Source organism: Theropithecus gelada, chromosome 3 (genome assembly GCF_003255815.1).
Source record: "Theropithecus gelada isolate Dixy chromosome 3, Tgel_1.0, whole genome shotgun sequence".
Lineage (NCBI taxonomy): Eukaryota > Metazoa > Chordata > Mammalia > Primates > Cercopithecidae > Theropithecus > Theropithecus gelada.
The window spans coordinates 16,937,609-16,958,022 of NC_037670.1; the positions used below are offsets into that span (position 1 = coordinate 16,937,609).

At 52.4% G+C, this 20,414-nt stretch overlaps 1 protein-coding gene across 3 annotated transcripts in view; it reads left to right on the top strand.

The window, feature by feature from the left end:
• LSS (lanosterol synthase) overlaps window positions 1-20,414 on the top strand; it is a 39,264-nt gene that overhangs the window by 15,667 nt on the left and 3,183 nt on the right. For all 3 annotated transcript variants that reach the window (XM_025378630.1, XM_025378629.1, XM_025378631.1), the window contains exons 12-21: window positions 1,469-1,525; window positions 2,570-2,641; window positions 3,985-4,035; window positions 4,715-4,864; window positions 5,514-5,610; window positions 6,920-7,025; window positions 16,328-16,393; window positions 16,857-16,937; window positions 18,453-18,623; window positions 20,193-20,271. In XM_025378630.1, the coding sequence (XP_025234415.1) occupies window positions 1,469-1,525; window positions 2,570-2,641; window positions 3,985-4,035; window positions 4,715-4,864; window positions 5,514-5,610; window positions 6,920-7,025; window positions 16,328-16,393; window positions 16,857-16,937; window positions 18,453-18,623; window positions 20,193-20,271 (930 nt within the window). The remainder of the gene's footprint in view (window positions 1-1,468; window positions 1,526-2,569; window positions 2,642-3,984; window positions 4,036-4,714; window positions 4,865-5,513; window positions 5,611-6,919; window positions 7,026-16,327; window positions 16,394-16,856; window positions 16,938-18,452; window positions 18,624-20,192; window positions 20,272-20,414) is intronic.

The window sequence follows — 20,414 nt, forward strand, 5'->3', positions numbered from 1 at the left end:
CCCTCCCTGACCCTCCCTCCCTGATCCCCCCTGTCCCTCCCTGACCCTCCCTGTCCGGCCCTCCCTGACCCTCCCTCCCTGTCCCTCCCTGTCCCTCCCTGTCCCTCTGTGACCCTCCTCCCTGACCCTCCCTCCGTGGTCCTCCCTGTCCCTCTGTGACCCTCCTCCCTGACCCTCCCTGTCCCACATCTCCGACTCCTCAGTGCACCTCAAGCTGATGAGGGCGTCTGTGTTTTTACAAAATTGCTCTGAGATTGTCACACCCAACAAACTTCATGACGGTTCCTAAGTGTAGTCCTCAGGTTGTGGCTGGTGTGTGTGAATCAGGATTCAGGCCATTCACACAGGCCTTTGGTTGTTGGTCTTTGGGCTCCTGTTAGTCCAGCAGTCTCTGTGGTCTCTTTTCTCCTCCTGGAAGATGTGTCCCTGAAGGGCTTCACATTCCAGATCTGACTGGTTGCTCCTGCTGTTCCCTGAGTTTTTGTAAACTGGCCAGGCCCTGAGGCTTGATCCCGTTGTGTTTCTTTGGCGAGAATGCTTTTCTGGTGGTCCCCGCCTTGTCCCTCCAGTGCGTGTATCTGGATGCCTCTGCCACACACCACCCTCCGCCCAATCCCCATGTCTGTCTTGGTCAGTGCCCAGCTCTGTCTCACTAGGGTTTGGTCACCGGCCCTTTGAACTGAGACCAGAGTGTGTACCTGTGAGCCCAGCTCGGGGTGAGATATGAGGTGGGGCCTTCCCAGCCCTGTGCAGAATTCCCATCACCTCCAGGTGTACTCATTAGCCGGGCGCGGTGGCTCACACCTGTAATCCCTACACTTTGGGAGGCTGAGGAGGGCAGATCACGAGATGAGGAGATTGAGACCATCCTGGCCAACGTGGTGAAACCCCAACTCTACTAAAAAATAGAAAAAAAATTAGCCGGGCGTGCTGGCGGGCGCCTGTGGTCCCATCTACTCCGGAGGCTGAGGCAGGAGAATGGCGTGAACCCGGGAGGCGGAGGTTGCAGTGAGCTGAGATCGCACCACTGCTCTCCAACCTGGGCGATAGAGTGAGACTTCATCTCAAAAAAGAAAGAAATGGGGGTCATTTCCAAGCATCACCATGACTGAGGTGCGCTGCTGTCACTGGGTGAGAGCAGCTGGATGCTCTGTGTGTGGGTGCTGGAGCCTCTGACGGATCGTCCAGTCCTAGAAGTGTCCTCAGAGGGACGCTGTCCTGCCTGGTGGCCCATGAAGAAAGCGGGGGGCTCCACGAGGCTCCCCGACCTGTGTCTGCCTGCAGCACTCAGCCTTCTCTGAGGCCCTTGTCAGCCATGAGGGGTGCCCAGGGCTCAGAGCCTGAGGCTGAGTGTTGGCTGGGTGGGAGCCCCCACACCTGGCCCTCAGGTGCCCATTGGATCCTGGAGGCAGTGGCTGGGAGTGGGAGGGGCTGCACCCGCTGCTGTAACACCGTCCTTTGTGTGTAGGGCACCAACGGCTCACAGATCTGGGACACCGCCTTCGCCATCCAAGCTCTGCTAGAGGTTCGTGGCTCCTCTTTTCTCAGCCTCAGCTGACCTTCCTGTGCACGTGACCTTCCTGGCCACATGGTTGCCACTCCTTGGTATTTCCAGTGACCTGGGCTCTGGCCTCTGGCTTCAGATGGTCATGCTGTGGAGGGGGCGGCCTTGACCAGCAGCCCTGGGTGTTGGGCTGGGTCGGGGGCCTTGGGAGGGCAGGGGCTAGAGGCCGTGTGAGAAGGGGAGCCTGGTGAAGGCTGTTTCTGAGAGTGCAGGCAGGAGTGGGACTCCAGGCTCTTCTTAGAACTGGAACTGCTCGGGCCAGGCACGGTGGCTCACGCCTGTGATCCCAGCACTTTGGGAGGCCGAGGCAGGTGGATCACAAGGTCAGGAGTTCAAGACCAGCCTGGCCAAGATGGTGAAACCCCATCTCTACTAAAAATACACAAAAATTAGCCGAGCGTGATGGTGGGCACCTATAATCCCAGCTAGCTGGGAGGCTGAGAGAGAGAATTGCTTGAACCCGGGAGGTGGAGGTTGCAGTGAGCCAAGATTGTACCACTGCACTCCAGCCTGGGTGACAGAGTGAGACTCCGTCTTTAAAAAAAAAAAAAAAAAAACAGAACTGGAACTGCTTGTGCTTGTTACGGGCATTCTCCAGCCAGTACTGGAGAAAAACAAGAGTGGATTTTTACGCTGGTGGGAAAGAGGTCAGTGGGATTCTGAAAGTGTTTCTGGAAAGTCCTGAGGGCTGGGCCACGCAAGGGGCCTGCCCACGCAGGGTGCTGGAGACCCCCTGGGCGTAGATGCTGGCCAGGCAGGTGGGTACTGGCATCCATAAATGGTCTCTTCTGCGCCCTTCCATCTTCAGTCATATCTCATGGACTTTTGCTTTTTTGTCTTTAAAGGTAAGTGCAACAGGAAACCCCGGCACTGTCTAGAGATGTCCGCCAGTTTGATTCTGGTTCCCAGTGAGGGCGGGATGTGGCCAGGACCATCGGGAAACCAGCCCAGCCGTGCTGGCCGTGCAGGGGCAGCTCAGCCTCTCTGTCCTGCTGTCTTTTCCAGGCGGGCGGGCACCACAGGCCCGAGTTTTCGTCCTGCCTGCAGAAAGCACATGAGTTCCTGCGACTCTCGCAGGTGAGGCCAGTGCCTGGGGCTCTGAGGGGGCTGAAGAGGGGGATCAGGGCCGGGAGCTCCTGCAGGCAGAAGTGCCCACCTCACCTCCACCCTGCCCTATTTCCTGCACTGGTTTTTCAGGTCACCCCCGCCCTCCCCTCTCCTCCCCTCCCTAGCCCCTGCTCCACCCACCAGTCCTCCTCGGGCTGGTCTCACCTGGGACAGCTCTCTGAGGCCTTTAGGGTGTGGAGGTGCTGGCAATTTCTGCATCCTGCTCATGTTGGAGCCACTGTGTGCAGGGGCCAGGCACGGGCAGGGGCTGTGTACCCTGAGCTGCACAGCCTACACGGCACCTCCATGTCTCTGAAGCACCTCTGCCCACGGAGGTGATGCCAGCCTGTGGACTTTTCCTCCTGAGACTGCAGCGAAAGCCCCGGTCCATCCTGCCAGATCAGCTGCCCACAGACCCTGCCCGAGCCCCTAGTTTGACCTCAGTGTCTCTCACACATGCCTGCACGCCAGTCTGCAGCCACAGTCATCCCATACATGCACCCCGACCTCCCATGTCTCCCATGCCTCAGCCACGGTCGTCCCATACATGCACCCCGACCTCCCATGTCTCCCCAGTCTGCAGCCACAGTCATCCCATACATGCACCCCAACCTGCCATGTCTCCCATGCCTCAGCCAGTGTCCCTCTGCCTGGAACCACTGCCCCCCAGCGCCATCTCCCACCCTTCACCTCTCACTAGGACATTCTTCTGCAGGGCTTCTGGGTCTTCCTGGCCTCCGTGTGGCCGAGGCTGGCACCCATCTTGGGCTCAAGCAGAGGAGGGGCATGGTCCTGCTGTGCCTGCCCCTATGGCAGCCTGCTCCTGCTCCTGCCTCCTGCCGAGGACTTGCTCTGGGTGATGGGGACTTGGGGAGGCTGACTGAACCCTACTGCACTCCAGGCCTCTTTCCTTCTCACTGAGGTGAGAGGCAGCCCAGGAGCTGAGGTCCATGGAGCTGGGGTTGTTCAGGAGGCAGCGGGTGCCCCTGGCACAGAGCACACCCGCAGAGACCTGGGCCCCCTCCCTACCTTCTGGCCAGTAGGGAGATCACAGGGGAGTCAGGTGCCTCCCGTCTGGGCTGGTTTCAGCCCTCGATGGCCAGTCACGTTTCCCAGCAGCCGTGGGTGGTGAGCTGAACAGGTGCGGGCCCTCGGGTGCCTTGCAGCACCATGATGGCTATGGCCGGCAGAGTAAGCTCCCAGGCACATCCTGCCTCTCCGGTCCTGCCCAGTCTGTCTCAGTGATGTCCCAGATGGGGATGTCCCGTGGTGACATGTTCTGTGCTTCCACATTTACCCTCGGTGCTGCCCAGGTCCCAGATAACCCTCCCGACTACCAGAAGTACTACCGCCAGATGCGCAAGGTATGCGGAAGCCAGCCCCATCCCTGCCCCGTCCCCAAGGGGAGGCTGCCCTCAGCAGGGTGGGCCCTTCCGTCTGAAGGGGGCTCTTCCTTTGGCGTCTCTGGTAGACGCCTGGCGTGGGGGAGACTTCCTTTGGCTGTGGTAGACGCCTGGCGTGGGGGCCCATGCCTCATGTTGCTGAGCTGCCTGGCACATGGGGGCACAGTTGGCTTGCACATGTGGCTGTGCCTCAGAGCGGTTCAGGTGGTCACGGCACACGCAGGCTTCGGAAGGACAGCCGAAGTGTAGTCAGGGCGTCCGGGGAAGGAGAGGGAAGAAGCAGACCTCAGAGCCGGGGTGGGCTGTGACCACAGGTGCAGGCTGTGAAGTTAGGCATGGACACAGCTGCTGCTGCCTGTTTACGATGGGGGTGGGGGTCACCTGGGCCCCATCCTATCCATCGTGAGATCTGAAGGTGTTGAGGGTGTGAGCTGCACCCCTGAGGGTCCCTATGCTGGAAGCTGGAGGTCTGTCTGGATGTACCCAGCTTGGGGCCCTGGCTATACACACACCTTTGGTGGATGGGCCCCTGCCCTGACCGGGTGCTCTGTGGTGGGGACGGATGCGTGCGGCTGTGGGGTGGGTCTGAGAACTGGGGTGTGGACACCCCCAACCTGGGGTCACGGCTTGTGCTCTGCAGGGCGGCTTCTCCTTCAGCACGCTGGACTGTGGCTGGATCGTTGCTGACTGCACGGCTGAGGCCTTGAAGGCTGTGCTGCTCCTGCAGGAGAAGTGTCCGTTTGTCACCGAGCACATCCCCCGAGAGCGGCTCTGCGATGCTGTGGCTGTGGTAAGGCTGTGGTCCCAGCAGCCCCGTCCATACATCGTGTCCCGCAGAGAGCTGCGTGCTCACTTCCACTCCCGTGGGCTCCGGCCCAGCACACGCTCCGGCCGGGCTGTAGGAGCTTGTCCTTGGACAGCGTCTATATGTGGAGAACTGTGAGCTCTGGCGGGACCCCAGGGGCCTTGCTGGGCTGTGTGCACAGGGCCCTGCACTGCGGAGCTGGTGTCCAGCCCAGCCACCGATGCTTGCAGGAGCCGGTGTGGCCCGCAAGTTTTCTGTCTGGTGGTTTCCGCTGGGTGTCTGAAGAAGGAATTTGTTGGTTCTGGTGCCACATCCTTTCAGCACATCTGGCTTTTGTGTGTGTTTCCCAGTGGAGACCGTGCCCTAATCTGGCAGCACACACTTGGTTTCTAAGTCATGGCACATGTGGGGGCATATTCCCTGGTGGGTGTGCACGGAGGCCCTGATGGCTGAGGTTGCAGCTGCTGCTTGGGGCACCCAAGGGCTCGGTTAACGTGGAAATCGGGTCTCCACCCTCTGTTCCTGCCCCATCGGTTGTCAGCCCCAGTGTTGCCTCTAGAGCATTCCACCGTGGCCTGGGCGCCTGTGTATCTCAGCACGTGGGTGAGTTCTCGGGTGCTCTGTGTGATTTCAGCTGCTGAACATGAGGAATCCCGACGGAGGGTTTGCCACCTACGAGACCAAGCGTGGGGGGCACTTGCTGGAGCTGCTGAACCCCTCGGAGGTCTTCGGTGAGTGGTCGGCCAGCACTGTGGCACACAAAGCTGGGGTTGGCCAGCGCTGTGGCACACAAACCCAAGGCCAGCCAGCGCCATGGCACACAAACCCGGGGCCGGCCAGCACCGTGGCACACAAACCCAGGGTTGGCCAGCACCGTGGCACACAAACCTGGGGTTGGCCAGCACCGTGGCACACAAACCAAGGGCCAGCCAGCACCGTGGCACACAAACCTGGGGTTGGCCAGCGCTGTGGCACACAAACCCAGGGTTGGCCAGCGCTGTGGCACACAAACCCGGGGTTGGCCAGCACCGTGGCACACAAACCCGGGGTTGGCCAGCGCTGTGGTGCACAAACCCGGGGACCAGCTTTTCCCCCTTGCCCAAGGCTGCAAGGCCCCAGGTTCACCAGCAGATCTGTCTGGAACCCTCCCTCAGCCCAGGCCATTCTGTGCTCCTCCATCCCCGGGGGTGGCAGGATCCTTGTGTTGTGGATAGGAGGGCATCAGGTCAGACATAGGGGTCGGTGGAGGGTTCCGGTGAGATCCACAGCCTGTGCTGGTTCCCGCTCAGTCCACAGGGCTGTGTTCTGGGGGAGGCTGCTGTGTGTCCAGAGCGCCTGCAGGGAGGTGTCTGTGGGGACTGAGGGGACCCCTGCCATGGGCGGTAGGCTGCTGTGTGTGCGTGGTTGCCACTGTACTGGTCTTGGGGGAGGATCTCACCCCTGGTCCACCTCTGGGCACCTCACATATACCCCCCTTTCTGGTCCCCTCCCATCACACGTGGCTTTTTGGGGTGGGATCGCAGCTTTCTGCTGTGTTCCCCTCATCTTCGCTCTCACGTAGCACAGGTGTGTGTCCTGGGCCGGCCAGTGTTTGCTCTGGAGGTTGGTCAGGGAGGCAGGGTCCAGGCCCGGGCTCACTGCAACACTCTTTTTTTTTTTTTTTTTTTTTTTTTTGAGACGGCGTCTTGCTCTGTCACCCAGGCTGGAGTGCAGTGGCCGGATCTCAGCTCACTGCAAGCTCCGCCTCCCGGGTTCACGCCATTCTCTGGCCTCAGCCTCCCGAGTAGCTGGAACTACAGGCGCCCGCCACCTCGCCCGGCTAGTTTTTTGTATTTCTTAATAGAGACGGGGTTTCACCGTGTTAGCCAGGATGGTCTCGATCTCCTGACCTCGTGATCCGCCCGTCTCGGCCTCCCAAAGTGCTGGGATTACAGGCTTGAGCCACCGCGCCCGGCCCACTGCAACACTCTTGCTTGTCGTGATTTGGCCTGGGCAGCCAGGGTGAAACTCAGCACCTTGGTTGTTCCCTCCCGTTCCCAGGGGACATCATGATTGACTACACGTATGTGGAGTGCACCTCCGCCGTGATGCAGGCGCTGAAGTATTTCCACAAGCATTTCCCAGACCACAGGGCAGCAGAGATCAGGTAAGGAGGGCCTCAGCCCAGGATGCTCTGTCACTCAGTGTGGGGGCTGCCAGGTCGGGGGCCACAACCCAGCGCATCATTCTCTAACACAGGGCCCTGGCGGCCCATCTCAGAAACAAAACTCATGGAAACGTGCAAGAGACTTCGGATGTTGTAGAATCCAGTCGTATGCCCTGAAGCATGAAAATATCTCTTAGGGGCTCAGAATAGCACAATTATAACACACAGATGGATTTTCTCGCTCTCTTTTAATAATGTTAAAAAGACATTACATACCTAACTCCACCTGTGTCCCAGTAGCGGTTTTTAAGTAACCTTTCCTGTTGGAGGGTAGCCAGTATTCAGAAAAGTGTACAGGTTGATCTTCCTGAAGTGAACAGGCGCTGGTGCCAACATTAGACAGTGACGCCACCAGATCCCTCAGCTTTCCCCATGAGGGGCGCCCACGTGCCTGCCAGGTCGTGGGCTTCTGTTGCTCGCTTTGAACCTTGTCTGGGTGGACTCCTGAGGTGCGGAATTCGTGTTGCCTTCTGCTCTCCTGCGTGTGGTTAGCCAGGTGGCTCGAGTCACAGCAGCGCTCTCTCCCTCGGGCCTTTGGTTGAACGCCGATGCCGCGCTATGCAGCTGCCTGTTGTCAGCACCCAGGAAGATTTCAGTCTGGGTTATGATGAAGCGTCTACTGTGAACACTCTTGTACTTATCTTTTGGGGGCACCCGGGTACCCATTTCTCATGGTCACATACGGAGGAGTGGCATTGCTATGTTAGAGGGTACGTTATAGGGTATGTGGTTTTTGTAGGTTCTTTTTTTATCCTGTTACAATTCCTTTTTTTTACTTTTGTTAAACCTGGTGTAGATTCACCTTGGTCGTGATGCATTGTCCTTTTTATATATTGCTAGATTCAATTTGAAGAATATTTTGTTAGGATTTTAACAACTCTGGTTACAGGAGACAGTGGTCTATATATTTTTTTTCTTTATAATGTTTTTGTCAGGTTTTCCTGTTAAGATGATGCTGGACTCAGGAAAGCAGTTGGAAAGTGTTTTTTAAAATACTCTTTAGAAGAATTTGTGTAGTATTCATAATATTTCTGCCTTAAATGTTTGGGAAAAATTACCGGAAATGCCAGTTGGGCCTGGAGTTTTCTTTGAGGAAAGGTTTTAAATTAGAAGTTCAATTTCTTTTCTTTTTTCTTTTTTTTTTTTTTTTTTTGAGATGGGGTCTAATTCTGTCACTCAGGCTGGAGTATGGTGTAATTTCTTTAATAGTTTATAGGACTGAGCAGATTTTCCATTTTGTATCAGTCTGGGGAGTCTTCCCATTTCCACTCAGCTTTATACTGATTCACGCAAAGTTGCTCAGTGTCCTCTTGGATGGCTCTGAGCTCAACGCTGACGTCCTCCTCTTCCTTCTGAGAATCTTACACTGATCTTTTGAAAAAAACCATCTTAGTCTTTGATTCTGTTTTCAAAGAGACTTTATTTTTGGTTTCATCAGTTTCTATTCGTTGTTATTTTCTTTCTTTCTTAATTTTTTTGAGAAGTCTTGCTCTGTCGCTCAGGTTGGACAGCAGTGGCGTGATCTCAGTTCACTGCAACCTCCGTCTCCTGGGTTCAAGCGATTCTCCTGCCTCAGCCTCCCGAGTAGCTGGGACTACAGGTGCTCGCCACGATGCCTGGCCAATATTTTGGTATTTTTATTAGAGACAGGGTTTTATCGTGTTGGCCAAGTTGGTCTTGAACTCCTGACCTCAGGTGATCCGCCTTCCTTGGACTCCCAAAGTGCTGGGATTATAGGTGTGAGCCACCACACCAGCCTTTGTTATTTTCTTTCTCCTTTATTTTTCTTGAATACTTAGATATTTGATGTTCAGGCTTTTATTGAAATACGCACTTAAGGCTATAAATGAGTTTTGATATATCATTCAGTTTGAAGTGTTTTCTGATGCTCGCTGCAGTAGCACAGATACTCAAAGTGTTTTCTGTTTCTACTGTTCTTCTCTGGCCCACGGGTTGTGTGGGAGTATGCTGCTTCATTTACAATCTGAGAATGTTCTGGTGTGGTTTTTTTGGAAGCCGTGGATGGTGCAGGGGTTTTCTTGTGCTTCACAGGTACAGCTAGGAGGGCACCGTGTTCAGGGTCTTCTGTTGGCCTGGCATGGCCCTTGACCATGTCTGCTGTGCAGCGTGAAGTGGGCGCGAGTTGTCCTCAGCCACATTTAGAAAATTGGCCTTTTAAAAAACAGATCATCTTTTAAAAATCACTCTAATAAAAGTAAAGCAGGTTCTTTGCTAACAAGACTTGCAAAATACAGAGAAGTGCGAAGAAGCAGCTACGTCGCCCTCCTCGCCCCTGAAGGAGAATCTGCTGTTGCTGTTTGGTCTCCACATTTCCATGCTGGCTTGCTGCCCCTTTCACGCCTGGCCCACTTTGTGCCTGGTGAGGTTTCTAAAAGCCCCACCATTGAGCGTGCTCCTCCAGCACAAGCAGTAATGACACAGGTGTTGTGTCATTTTACTCAGTAGCCCCTGGGTTATTTTTCAGTTTTCATTGTTTTTTTTTTTTTTTAGCTTTTCCCCATTTTAACCTTAACTGGTATTTTCTTGTTAAATATTTATTCATGACCATTATTATTCCCTAGAGCCACATGGCTTGGGGTCCACCTGTCTGGGTCAGCCCCCATCCCTGCCCCTTCTGGCTGTCTGACCTGGCCTGGTGACTTCTCTTCTCTGCTCATCTCTCTCCCTGCCTGGGTGGGCAAGAGTACAGCCTCGCAGAGTGGTGGGATTGTGTGAGGTGCCGCAGGGAAGCACGTCAGCTGTAGTCACTGTGTAGAACAATGAGTCCTGGATGTGGCACGCAGGGGAGCAATGGTGACTTCGTCACAGGCTTCCTCTGCATTTGTTTGGTGACTTCCAAGCTAGAACATTCTTTTTTTGTTTATTTGTTTGAAACAGGGTCTCACTCTTTTACCCAGGCTGGATGGAGCGCAGTGGTGAAATCATGGCTCACCACAGCCTCAAACTCCTGGGCTCAAGCAATCCTCCCACCTCAGCCTCGTGAGTAGCTGGGACTACAGGTGCATACCATCACCCCTGGGTAATTTTTTAAATATTTTGTAGAGATGGGGTCTAGCTGTGTTGCTCAGGCTGGTCTCGAACTTCTGGGCTCAAGCAATCCTCCCACCTCGGCCTCCCCAAATGCTGGGATTACAGAGTGAGCCACCACATCCAGCCATTTTAAAAATTTTCACTAGGATGATTTTTCTTTCATTTTTAAGCACAATAAGTATTTGTGTATTATGTTACAGATATTTTCCCCTCAATTGCTTTGTTCTTTTTATCTCTTTAGGGAGTTTGAATATACGTTTTTAACTTTTAAATGGTTAAATATATTAGTCTGATTTTTATGTTAAGATTTTAAACTTGCTGGGCTTGGTGGCTCACGCCTGTAAATCCCAGCACTTTGGGAGGCCGAGGAGGGCAGATCACAAGGTCAGGAGATCGAGACCATCCTGGCTAACACAGTGAAACCCCGTCTCTACTAAAAATACAAAAATTAGCTGGGCATGATGGCGGGCACCTGTAGTCCCAGCTACTCAGGAGGCTGAGGCAGGAGAATGGCATGAACCTGGGAGGCCAAGATGGCACCATTGCACTACAGCCTGGGTGAGAGTACGAGACTTCGTCTCAAAAAAAAAAAGATTTTAAACTTACCTGGAGAGTTTTTGAGATACAATTTGGAGTCGCCAGTTACTTTAACACTATTTATATGGAATATTCTATTTTACTACACAGACTTAAATTCTCCCCTAAATTCACAAAGGTATAAAAAAGTTAGAAAAATAGTGAAAAGTACTCCTGTTTACTCTGACTAGGATTCCTTAGTGGGTGGCCCTCTACCCTGAGGGCTTCATTACCTGTCCTCCCACATGATCCAGGCTCTATCTACCCTGAGGGCTTCATTACCTGTCCTCCCATATGATCCAGGCTCTATCTACCCTGAGGGCTTCATTACTTGTCCTCCCACATGATCCAGGCACATTCTTTCTTGAACCATTGGAGAGGAAGTTGCAGATAGGATGTGCCCCTAACTGCCTGAGTATTTCTTAGCAGGTATATTCTTTTGTGCAAGTGTAAGTCAGAATGTTAATGTTGATGAAATACTAATCTGCCGGCCTAATTGTTCCAATAATGTCCTTTGTGGCAAAATTTTTCCTCGAGCTTTAATCCAACATCATGGGTTGCATTTGTTTGTTTTTATTTTTGTTTTCTTTTTCTGTTTTCCTTACCCTTCTCACTGTGCATGTTGGTTGCATTTAGTTATCACATGGACACCCTTTTAACTTGGAATAATTCCTTAATCTTTCTTTGTGTTTGATGACTTTGTCATTTTTGAATTGTTCAGCAAGTTATTTTGTAGAATATCCTCAGTGTTTTGTTTTCTGGTGTCTCGCGATTAGATTCAGATTATGAAGTTGTACATTTTTGTCAGGAACATTGCAGAAGAAATGGGGCCTTCTCCTGCACCTTGCCAGGAAGCACACAGCAGCTTTGATCCCTTGATTAAGGTGATGACCACTGTACTTAGTTTCTCAGCTATGAAGTTGCTTTCTATTTCTTTATGGGGAGACAGTTGTAGACAATGTAAATGTCCTATTTCTCATCAGACTTAGACCTGTTAGTGTTAGCATTTGATGATGATTCTTGCCTGAATCAATTGTTTGCATAATGCTTACAAATTGTCATTCCTTCCATATGTATTAGTTGGTGTTCTTCCAAAAGCCTTTCGTTTGCCTCTGTTTATTTACTTATTTATTATCACTGTGGACTCTTAGATTCTTATGCTGTTGATTTTGATACTGATCTCATAGCAGGATAATTTTGCTAAACTAAAAAAAATGTATGCAGTTTATCTTTTATAGCAGCTTTAAATTTATAGAAAATTTGAGTGGAAGATGCAGTGTTCCCATGAAGCCACTAACTCCTCACACCTTCCACCAAGTTTCCCCTAATATTAACATCTTGCATTAAAGTGGTGCATTTGCTACAGTTGATGAGTCAACATTCATAAATTAATACCGTCCAGAGTCCATTGTTTACATTCAAGTTCCTCTTCATGTTGTTCATTCTGTGGTTTCACAGATGTGTGATGCATGTGCCCACCACTGCAGTGTCACACAGGATTTCACTGCCCCAGGGTCCTCTGTGCTGTCCCCGCCTCTGAACCCCCAGAGGATTTCACTGAAATTCACTGCCCCAGAGTCCTCTGTGCTGTCCCCGCCTCCAGAACCCCCACAGGATTTCACTGCCCCAGTGTCCTCTGCGCTGTCCCCACCTCTGGAACCCCCACGGGAATTCACTGCCCCAGAGTCCTCTGCACTGTCCCCACCTCCGGAACCCCCACGGGAATTCACTGCCCCAGAGTCCTCTGCACTGTCCCCACCTCTGGAACCCCCACGGGAATTCACTGCCCCAGTGTCCTCTGCACTGTCCCCGTCTCTGGAACCCCCACAGGATTCACTGCCCCAGTGTCCTCTGCACTGTCCCCACCTCTGGAACCCCCACGGGATTTCACTGCCTCAGAGTCCTCTGCGCTGTCCCCACCTCCGGAACCCCCACAGGATTTCACTGAAATTCACTGCCCCAGAGTCCTCTGCGCTGTCCCCGCCTCCGGAACCCCTTAGTAGCAAACACTGATATTTTTACTGTCTCCATAGTTTTGCCTTTTCAGACTGACCTCTTTCACTTGGTAATAAGCATTTAAGGTTCCTGAGTCTCTTTCCATGGCTCGATAGCACATTTCTTTTTAGTGCTGAATAATATCCCGTTGTCTGGACGTACCACAGTGTATCCATTCACCTACTAAGGTGAATGTCTTGCTTGCTTCCAAGTTTTGGCAACTGTGAATAAAGTTGCTGTCAATGTTGGCATGCACACAAGTTTTCAGCTCATCTGGGTAAATGCCAAGGAGCGTGATTGCCGGATCCTATGATAAGAGTGTGTTTAGTTCTGTAAGAAGCTGCCAAACTGTATTCTAAAGTGGCTGCACCATTTGCGTTTCCACCAGCAATGATGAGCGTTCCTGTTGCTCCACATCCTCACCAGTATTCGCTGTTGTGTTTTGGGTTTGAGCCTTTCTAAGAGGTGTGTAGTGGTATCTCCTTGTTTCAATTTGCAGTTCCCTGATGACATTACGTTAAAATCTTGTCGTGTAGTTATTTGCCATCTGTATACCTTTTTCAATGACATGTCTGTCTTTGGCTCATTTTTAAATTGGGTTTTCTTATCGTTAAGTTCTAGTTCTTTGTGTATTTTGGCCGCCAGTCCTTTATCAGATATGTCTTTCGCAAGTATTTTCTGCCCGTGTCTTGTCTTTTCATTCTGTTAGTAGTATCTTTTGCAGAGCCAGATTTCATTTAAATGAAGTCCAGCTTATCAATGTTCTCTTTCATGTATCATGTTTTTGGTGTTGTATCTAAAAAGTTACTGCCAAGCCCAAGGGTACCTAGACTTTTTTCCTGTGTTATATTCTAGGAGTTTTTAAGTTTTGCATTTTACGTCTAGGTCCATGATTCATTTTGAGTTAACTTTTGTGAAGAGTTTATGGTTTGTGTTTAGATTTTTTTTTGCATGTGGATGTCCAGTTGTTTTGGCACCATCTGTCAAGAAGACTATTTTTGTACCATTTTGTTGCCTTTGTTTCTTTGTAAAAAATCAGTTGACTGCATTTGCATGGGTCTATTTCTGAACTCTCTGTTCTGTTCCATTTATCTGTTTATTCTTCTCACCAATCCCACACTGTCTTGGTTCCTGTAGCTCTGGAGTAGGCCTTGAAGTCGGTTACTGTCAGTGTTCTCACTTTAGTGTTCTCTTTCAAAAGTGTTTTGGCTATTCTGGGTTTTTTTCCCTCTCTATATACATTTTAGAATCTGTTTGTCGATAGTTTACAAAATAACTTGCTGAGACTTTGGTTGGGATTACACTGAATCTGTAGCTCAAGTTGGGAAGATCTTTTATTTCTTTCATCAGAATTTTGTAGTTTTCATCATATATAGATCTCATACATATTTTGTTGTTTATACCTAAGGATTTCATTTTTTTGGTGTTGAGTAAATGGCATTGTGTTTTAAATGTCAAAATCTAGTTGTTCATTGCTGATAGGAAAACAATTGACTCTTTTTTTTTTTTTTGAGAGATGCGTTCTCACTGTGTTGCCCAGGCAGGAGTGCGGTGGTGCCATCATAGCTCACTGCAGCCTCAAACTCCTGGGCTTAAGGAATCCCCGTCTCCGCCTCCTGAGTAGCTAGGACCACAGGCATGTGCTGCCACGCTCAGCTAATTTTTAAACTTTTTTGTAGAGATGTGGTCTTGCTGTGTTGCCCAGGCTGGTCTCAAACTCCCCTGTCTGCTTTGAGATGATTAATATTTGTGTCCTTTGTTAATTTGTAGAGGATTATTATGGATTTTTCTTCAGACACCTTTGTATTTCTGAGATAGACCTTAGTATTGGTCTGTATTTAAAGCAGTGTTCAGTTTCTCAGTTTTGTTTTTGTTTTTGTTTGAGATGGAGGTTACTTCTAGTTCATGAACACACTTGTTTCTCCCGAGTCAATGCCTGGGAGTGGGATGGCTGGGTCATGTGACAGTGTATCTTTTTATTTTATTTTATATTTATTTTTTTGAGATGGAGTCTCACTCTGTCGCCAGGCTGGAGTGCAGTGGCACAGTCTTGGCTCACTGCAAGTTCCGCCTCCCAGGTTCACGCCATTCTCCTGCCTCAGCCTCCCGAGTAGCTGGGACTACAGGCGCCTGCCACCACGCCCAGCTATTTTTTTGTATTTTTAGTAGAGATGGGGTTTCACCATGTTAGCCAGGATGGTCTCGATCTTCTGACCTCATGATCTGCCTGTCTCGGCCTCCCAAAGTGCTCGGATTACAGGCGTGAGCCACTGCACCCGGCTGCAGTTTCTCAGTTTTAATTTAGAGTTCTGTGTCTGTGTTCATGAGTGAGCCTGAAATTTTCACTTTTCCATATCTTATTTCTCTGGGTTCCTAGAATGAACTAGAGAGTGTTCCTCCTGTGTCTATTCTCTGAAAGAGTTTGTGTGAGATTAGAATGAGTGTATCTGATAATTTAGTAGCATTCATTTATAAAATTCCTAGGCCTAGAATTTTTTTCTGGAAAAAGTTTACATTTTGACTCATTCTTTTAGTAGTTTTAGTACTGTTTAGGTTCTCTATTTCTTGATTGAGGCAGTTTTGGTAAGTTAATTTTTCTAATTTGTAGATTTTTCTCTAAGTTTGCAAATGTAATACATAAAATTTGCTTCTCATTTCTCACCATATCTGTAGTTCTATCCTTTTATCACTAATATTACTAATTTGTACTTTGACTGTTTGTATTCGTTACCTGTTGCCAAGTAACAATATTAGTACAAACCTAGTGGCTTAGAACAGCGCACATTGATTACTTCACCACTTCTGTTGGTCAGAAGTCCAGGCGCGGCCTCGCGGGTCGTCCTCTGCCTCAGGGTCTCTCCGGGCTTCAGTCAGGGTGTTAGCCAGCACTGGGGTCTCTCCTGAGCTTCCAGTGAGGACAGATCTGCCTCTGAGCACACAGGGTCCTCGGCACGATCCCATTTCTCAGCTGGAGGCTACCGACGGCCGTTTGCTGCAGGGGCCTCTCTGGATGGCGTCTTCCCAAAAGCGAGAAGGGGGAGTTGGTAGAGGGAGTCTGCTAGCACCATGTGCACTAACACAGACCTCGGTCCCAGGACCGACACCCATCACCCCTGCCGAGATCTGCTGGTTAGAGGCAAGTCTCACGTCCCACAGGGTGACACTGGAGTAGACACCGCACTCCCGCCTTTTCAGAGAACCGGTTATTTTTTGGAAATATCAGTTAGATTTAGGATGGGTCTTCTTCGTCTTCTAAATCTATTGTTTTCTCTCTAATTGATTTTTTTCCTGTTTTTATTTAGTTCACTTTTTTTGGTTTGCTCCTGCCTGGGTCACTGGATCTCAGTGATGCTGCTCCTGTTTGCAGCTGTGTCTGCAGGGGCTTCCCGAGGCCTTGCTTTCCCCTCACGTCCCTTTCTCAGACTCTGCCGATCTGCTTCCCGCTCTGGTGTCCTGTAGTTGCTTCTTTTTAAAACCCTCATAGGTCTGTGTAAACTGTTTATTTTTATGTGGTTTTTAAGGGAGACCATGCTCATTCTTTTGAGACCCTGGAATGGGTGGAATTGGGATAAACTGCCGTTTTACCGGAATGTTCACTGGACCAATCTCATGTGTTCCAGGGAGACCCTCACGCAGGGCTTAGAGTTCTGTCAGCGGCAGCAGAGGGCCGATGGCTCCTGGGAAGGGTGAGTGAGCTCCGCCCGTGAGTGCGGACATGCATGGAATCCGGAAGTTTCTGCTCTCAAACACTGCATTCATAAATGTTGGGTTGTATGTTGGTGCTGCACCAGAAGTTTCTGGAAGTGAGCTGCCAGCCTGTGACTTCTGGGGGACCTTGTTCCTTTGTGGCATGCCTGGCCTTTGCCCTGGTGAAAGTTGCTCAGTACGTTGCTGGGCACAGCCAGGCTGCTGGGAGCACGCTGTGGGCTGAGCGTGGCTGTTCCCCTCCACCCCTTCTGCTTGCTCTTAGGTGTCTGTCTGGCTGGTGGGTCCAGCAGACAGAGCTGCTGTCTTCCATGGCCTTAATGCCTGAGGCACTGGAGTTGGTGGGCTGGCTGGGGCATGTGTAATTGTTGCAGAATGCCTGTTGTTTCACACCCCGGCTGTGAACAGGATGGAAGGGCTGAGGCTGTCCCTGTTTCCCTCTAGCTCCTGGGGGGTTTGCTTCACCTACGGCACCTGGTTTGGCCTGGAGGCCTTCGCCTGCATGGGGCAGACCTACCGAGATGGGTGAGTGCGTGCCTGTCCTCTGGTGGGCGGGGGTTCTCAACCCAACGCTGTCATGAGTGTTTTTTGCTTTGACATTTGATTTTAGGGGTGTTTTTGTTCATTTGTTTTTTGAGATGGAGTCTCGCTCTGTCAACTGGGCTGACATGCAGTTAGTGGCATGATCCTGGCTCACTGCAGTCTCGAGCTCCTGGGCTCAAGCGATCCTCCTGAGTAGCTGGGACCACAGGCGCCTGCCACCACCCCAGGCTAATCGTTTAAAACTTTTATGTAGAGATGGGGTCTTGCCGTGTTGCTCACACTGGTCTGGGCTCAAGTGGTCTTCTTACCTCGGCCTTCCAAAGTGCTGGGGTTACAGGCATGAGCCACTGTGCCTGGCCCGTTTTTAATATTTTTAAACAATGAGATAAGATCCCCTGTTGAAATGAGGGTATTTCCCTGGTCCCACAGCGCTCCAGAGTTTCCTGACATGTATGCCGGAGGGACACTTCTGGCCTCTGGCCCTTCCAGGCACACAGATGCCTTCCAACCCTGAGTAGGAGGATTAGGGTTCAGGGCCCTGCTGGACTGGGTTAGAAGGCAGGAGACCTCTGGTCGCAGCCCTGTCTCCAGCCGCCCCACTCTCTCCCAGCCCGGTCTCCAGCCGCCGCACTCTCTCCCAGCCCGGTCTCCAGCCGCCCCACTCTCTCCCAGCCCTGTCTCCAGCCGCCCCACTCTCTCCCAGCCCTGTCTCCAGCCGCCCCACTCTCTCCCAACCCGGTCTCCAGCCGCCCCACTCTCTCCCAGCCCTGTCTCCAGCCGCCCCGCTCTTTCCTAGCCTGGTCTCTAGCTGCCCCGCTCTCTCCCAGCCCTGTCTCCAGCCGCCCCGCTCTCTCCCAGCCCTGTCTCCAGCTGCCCCGCTCTCTCCTAACCCTGTCTCCAACTGTCCCACTCTTTGCCGCATAGATGTTTAGGGGTGAGGAGCACCATACTTGGCTGGGTCCCAGCCCGGTCTCCAGCCGCCCCGCTCTCTCCCAGCCCGGTCTCCAGCCGCCCCGCTCTCTCCCAGCCTGGTCTCCAGCTGCCCCGCTCTCTCCCAGCCCTGTCTCCAACTGTCCCACTCTTTGCCACATAGATGTTTAGGGGTGAGGAGCACCATACTTGGCTGGGTCCCAGCCCTGTCTCCAGCTGCCCCACTCTTTGCCGTGTGGATGTTTAGGGGTGTGGAGCACCGTGCTTGGCTGGGTGCAGCTTGTGAGACGCTGCTCCCAAGCACTGCAGAGTTCGCTCAGCCTGACGCACCTGTGAGGACATCCGCAGTACTGGCATGTCCCTTTGTCTTCCCAGCGACTCTGGGAGGCAGGAGTATCTGTTCCCAGTTCACATCTGCAGAAGTCAAGCTCAGGGGTTTCAGTAGTGGCCTATGGCCCTTAGGTAGGGCGGCTCCTCCCCATACCCTAAGGCAGCCTGCTAGGGTAAGAAGCCAGGGGTCTGGGACCTTCCTTGGTGTGATGTGTCTCCTGTCTCTGGTCTTTGCAGGACTGCCTGTGCAGAGGTCTCCCGGGCCTGTGACTTCCTCCTGTCCCGGCAGATGGCAGACGGAGGCTGGGGGGAGGATTTTGAGTCCTGTGAGGAGCGGCGTTATGTGCAGAGCGCCCAGTCCCAGATCCACAACACATGCTGGGCCCTGATGGGGCTGATGGCCGTTCGGTGGGGACGATGGGACCCGTCCCTGAGCCTTGGGTTTGGGTGGAGGAGGGACACTCAGCTGTGAGCAAGTGGCCTGGGCTGAGTGAATGTAGACAGGAGGGGAGGCCTGTGGGCCAAGGGCTGTTCAGCTGCCACTCTGGGAACAGACACCTACAAGAGCCATGTGCCCGGTTCCTGGGGCAAGGACGTGGGCTGCTCTCACCAAGTGGGGCCCTGCAGAGAGGCTCGCCTCTTAGAAGTGAACCACCCACCATTAGCAGTGTCGATGGAAGAGCAAGGGCATCAGGGAACCATGGAAACAGCGAGGTGGGCTGCGATGAGAGTATTGCTTCCTGGTATGGTAGTGATGACGGTCACAGCAGCTGCTCTCTGTGGCCCTCCTGTGTCCACAGCTGGTGCTGAGCCACATATGTGCCAGGTGCACACACACGCACATGCATGCAGGCGTGCACCTGCACACACTGATGTGCACACACAGACGTACGTGGAGACAGATGCACACACAGGTCTCTACACACGTATGCATGCACAGGCACCTGTGTACACACGCGTACAGATGTGCCTACAGCATCCTGTCTGTGCCATGCACAGACATAGGTACATGGAGACAGATGCACATACAGGTCTGTACACACACGTATGCATGCACACACAGGCACCTGTGTCCACACACACACAGATGCACCCACAGTATCCCACCTGTGCCACACACAGACATAGGTACATGGAGACAGATGCCATACACACAGGTCTATGCACACACGTACATACGCATGCACAGGCACCTGGGTAAACACATACAGATGCGCCCACAGCATCCCATCTGTGCCACACACAGACATAGGTACATGGAGATAGATGCACACACAGGTCTATGCACACACGTACGCATGCACAGGCACCTGTGTACACACATACAGATGCACCCGCAGTATCCCATCTGGGTCACACACAGACGTGTATGTATACACACACTTACATACGCATGCACAGGCACCTGTGCACACATACATACAGATGCACCCGCAGCGTCCCGTCTATGCTGCCCTATTAGGTTTGATCATTTGGGGAATCTTCCTAAAGCCCTGAAAGCTAGGGTAGGTCTGCTTGAGCAGGAGCTGCGGGGTCTGGGGGACCCCTGAGGGCAGGACAGTCACGGACCCACAGTTGAGCTGGGCCCACTGAGCCCTGGATCCTTCTTGGTGTCTCATCATGGCAAGCAAGCAAGCGTGAGCTCTTGTGGGTCTCCAGAGGCCTGTGAGGACCAGTGGCCCAGGTGGGAACAAGGCTTGGCCTCCTCTTCTGGGGGGAACACCAGGGCAGGCCTGAGGAGGCCTGTGTCCCCAGCCTGTCATCGCTGTGGCTCCGCTTCTCAGGGAGCCTAGGAAGAAGGTGTGGCAAGAGCCCGAGGTGTTGATTGCACCTGGCGGGGCCTGTGGGCGTCAATTTAGATGCATCCATGCTCACTGCAGCATTCCAGGGTTTGCCCTTATGCTCGGCTGTGTGAGGGTGAGGATGATGCTTGGAGGGCGTGCACAATGGGTGTGTTTCAGCCTCCTCTTCCTCCAGGCATCCTGACATCGAGGCACAGGAGAGAGGAATCCGGTGTCTGCTTGAGAAACAGCTCCCCAATGGCGACTGGCCGCAGGTACGCCGCCAGGGACCTGAGCGCACGAGGCCCAGCACCGACCTCCAGTGTGTGCGGCTGTCTCCACGTCCCCCTGCTCTGTGTCCTTTTTGGGGTATTTTGGACACTTGGGAGGCGTCAGCTCTGCCAGTGAATGCCAGAGT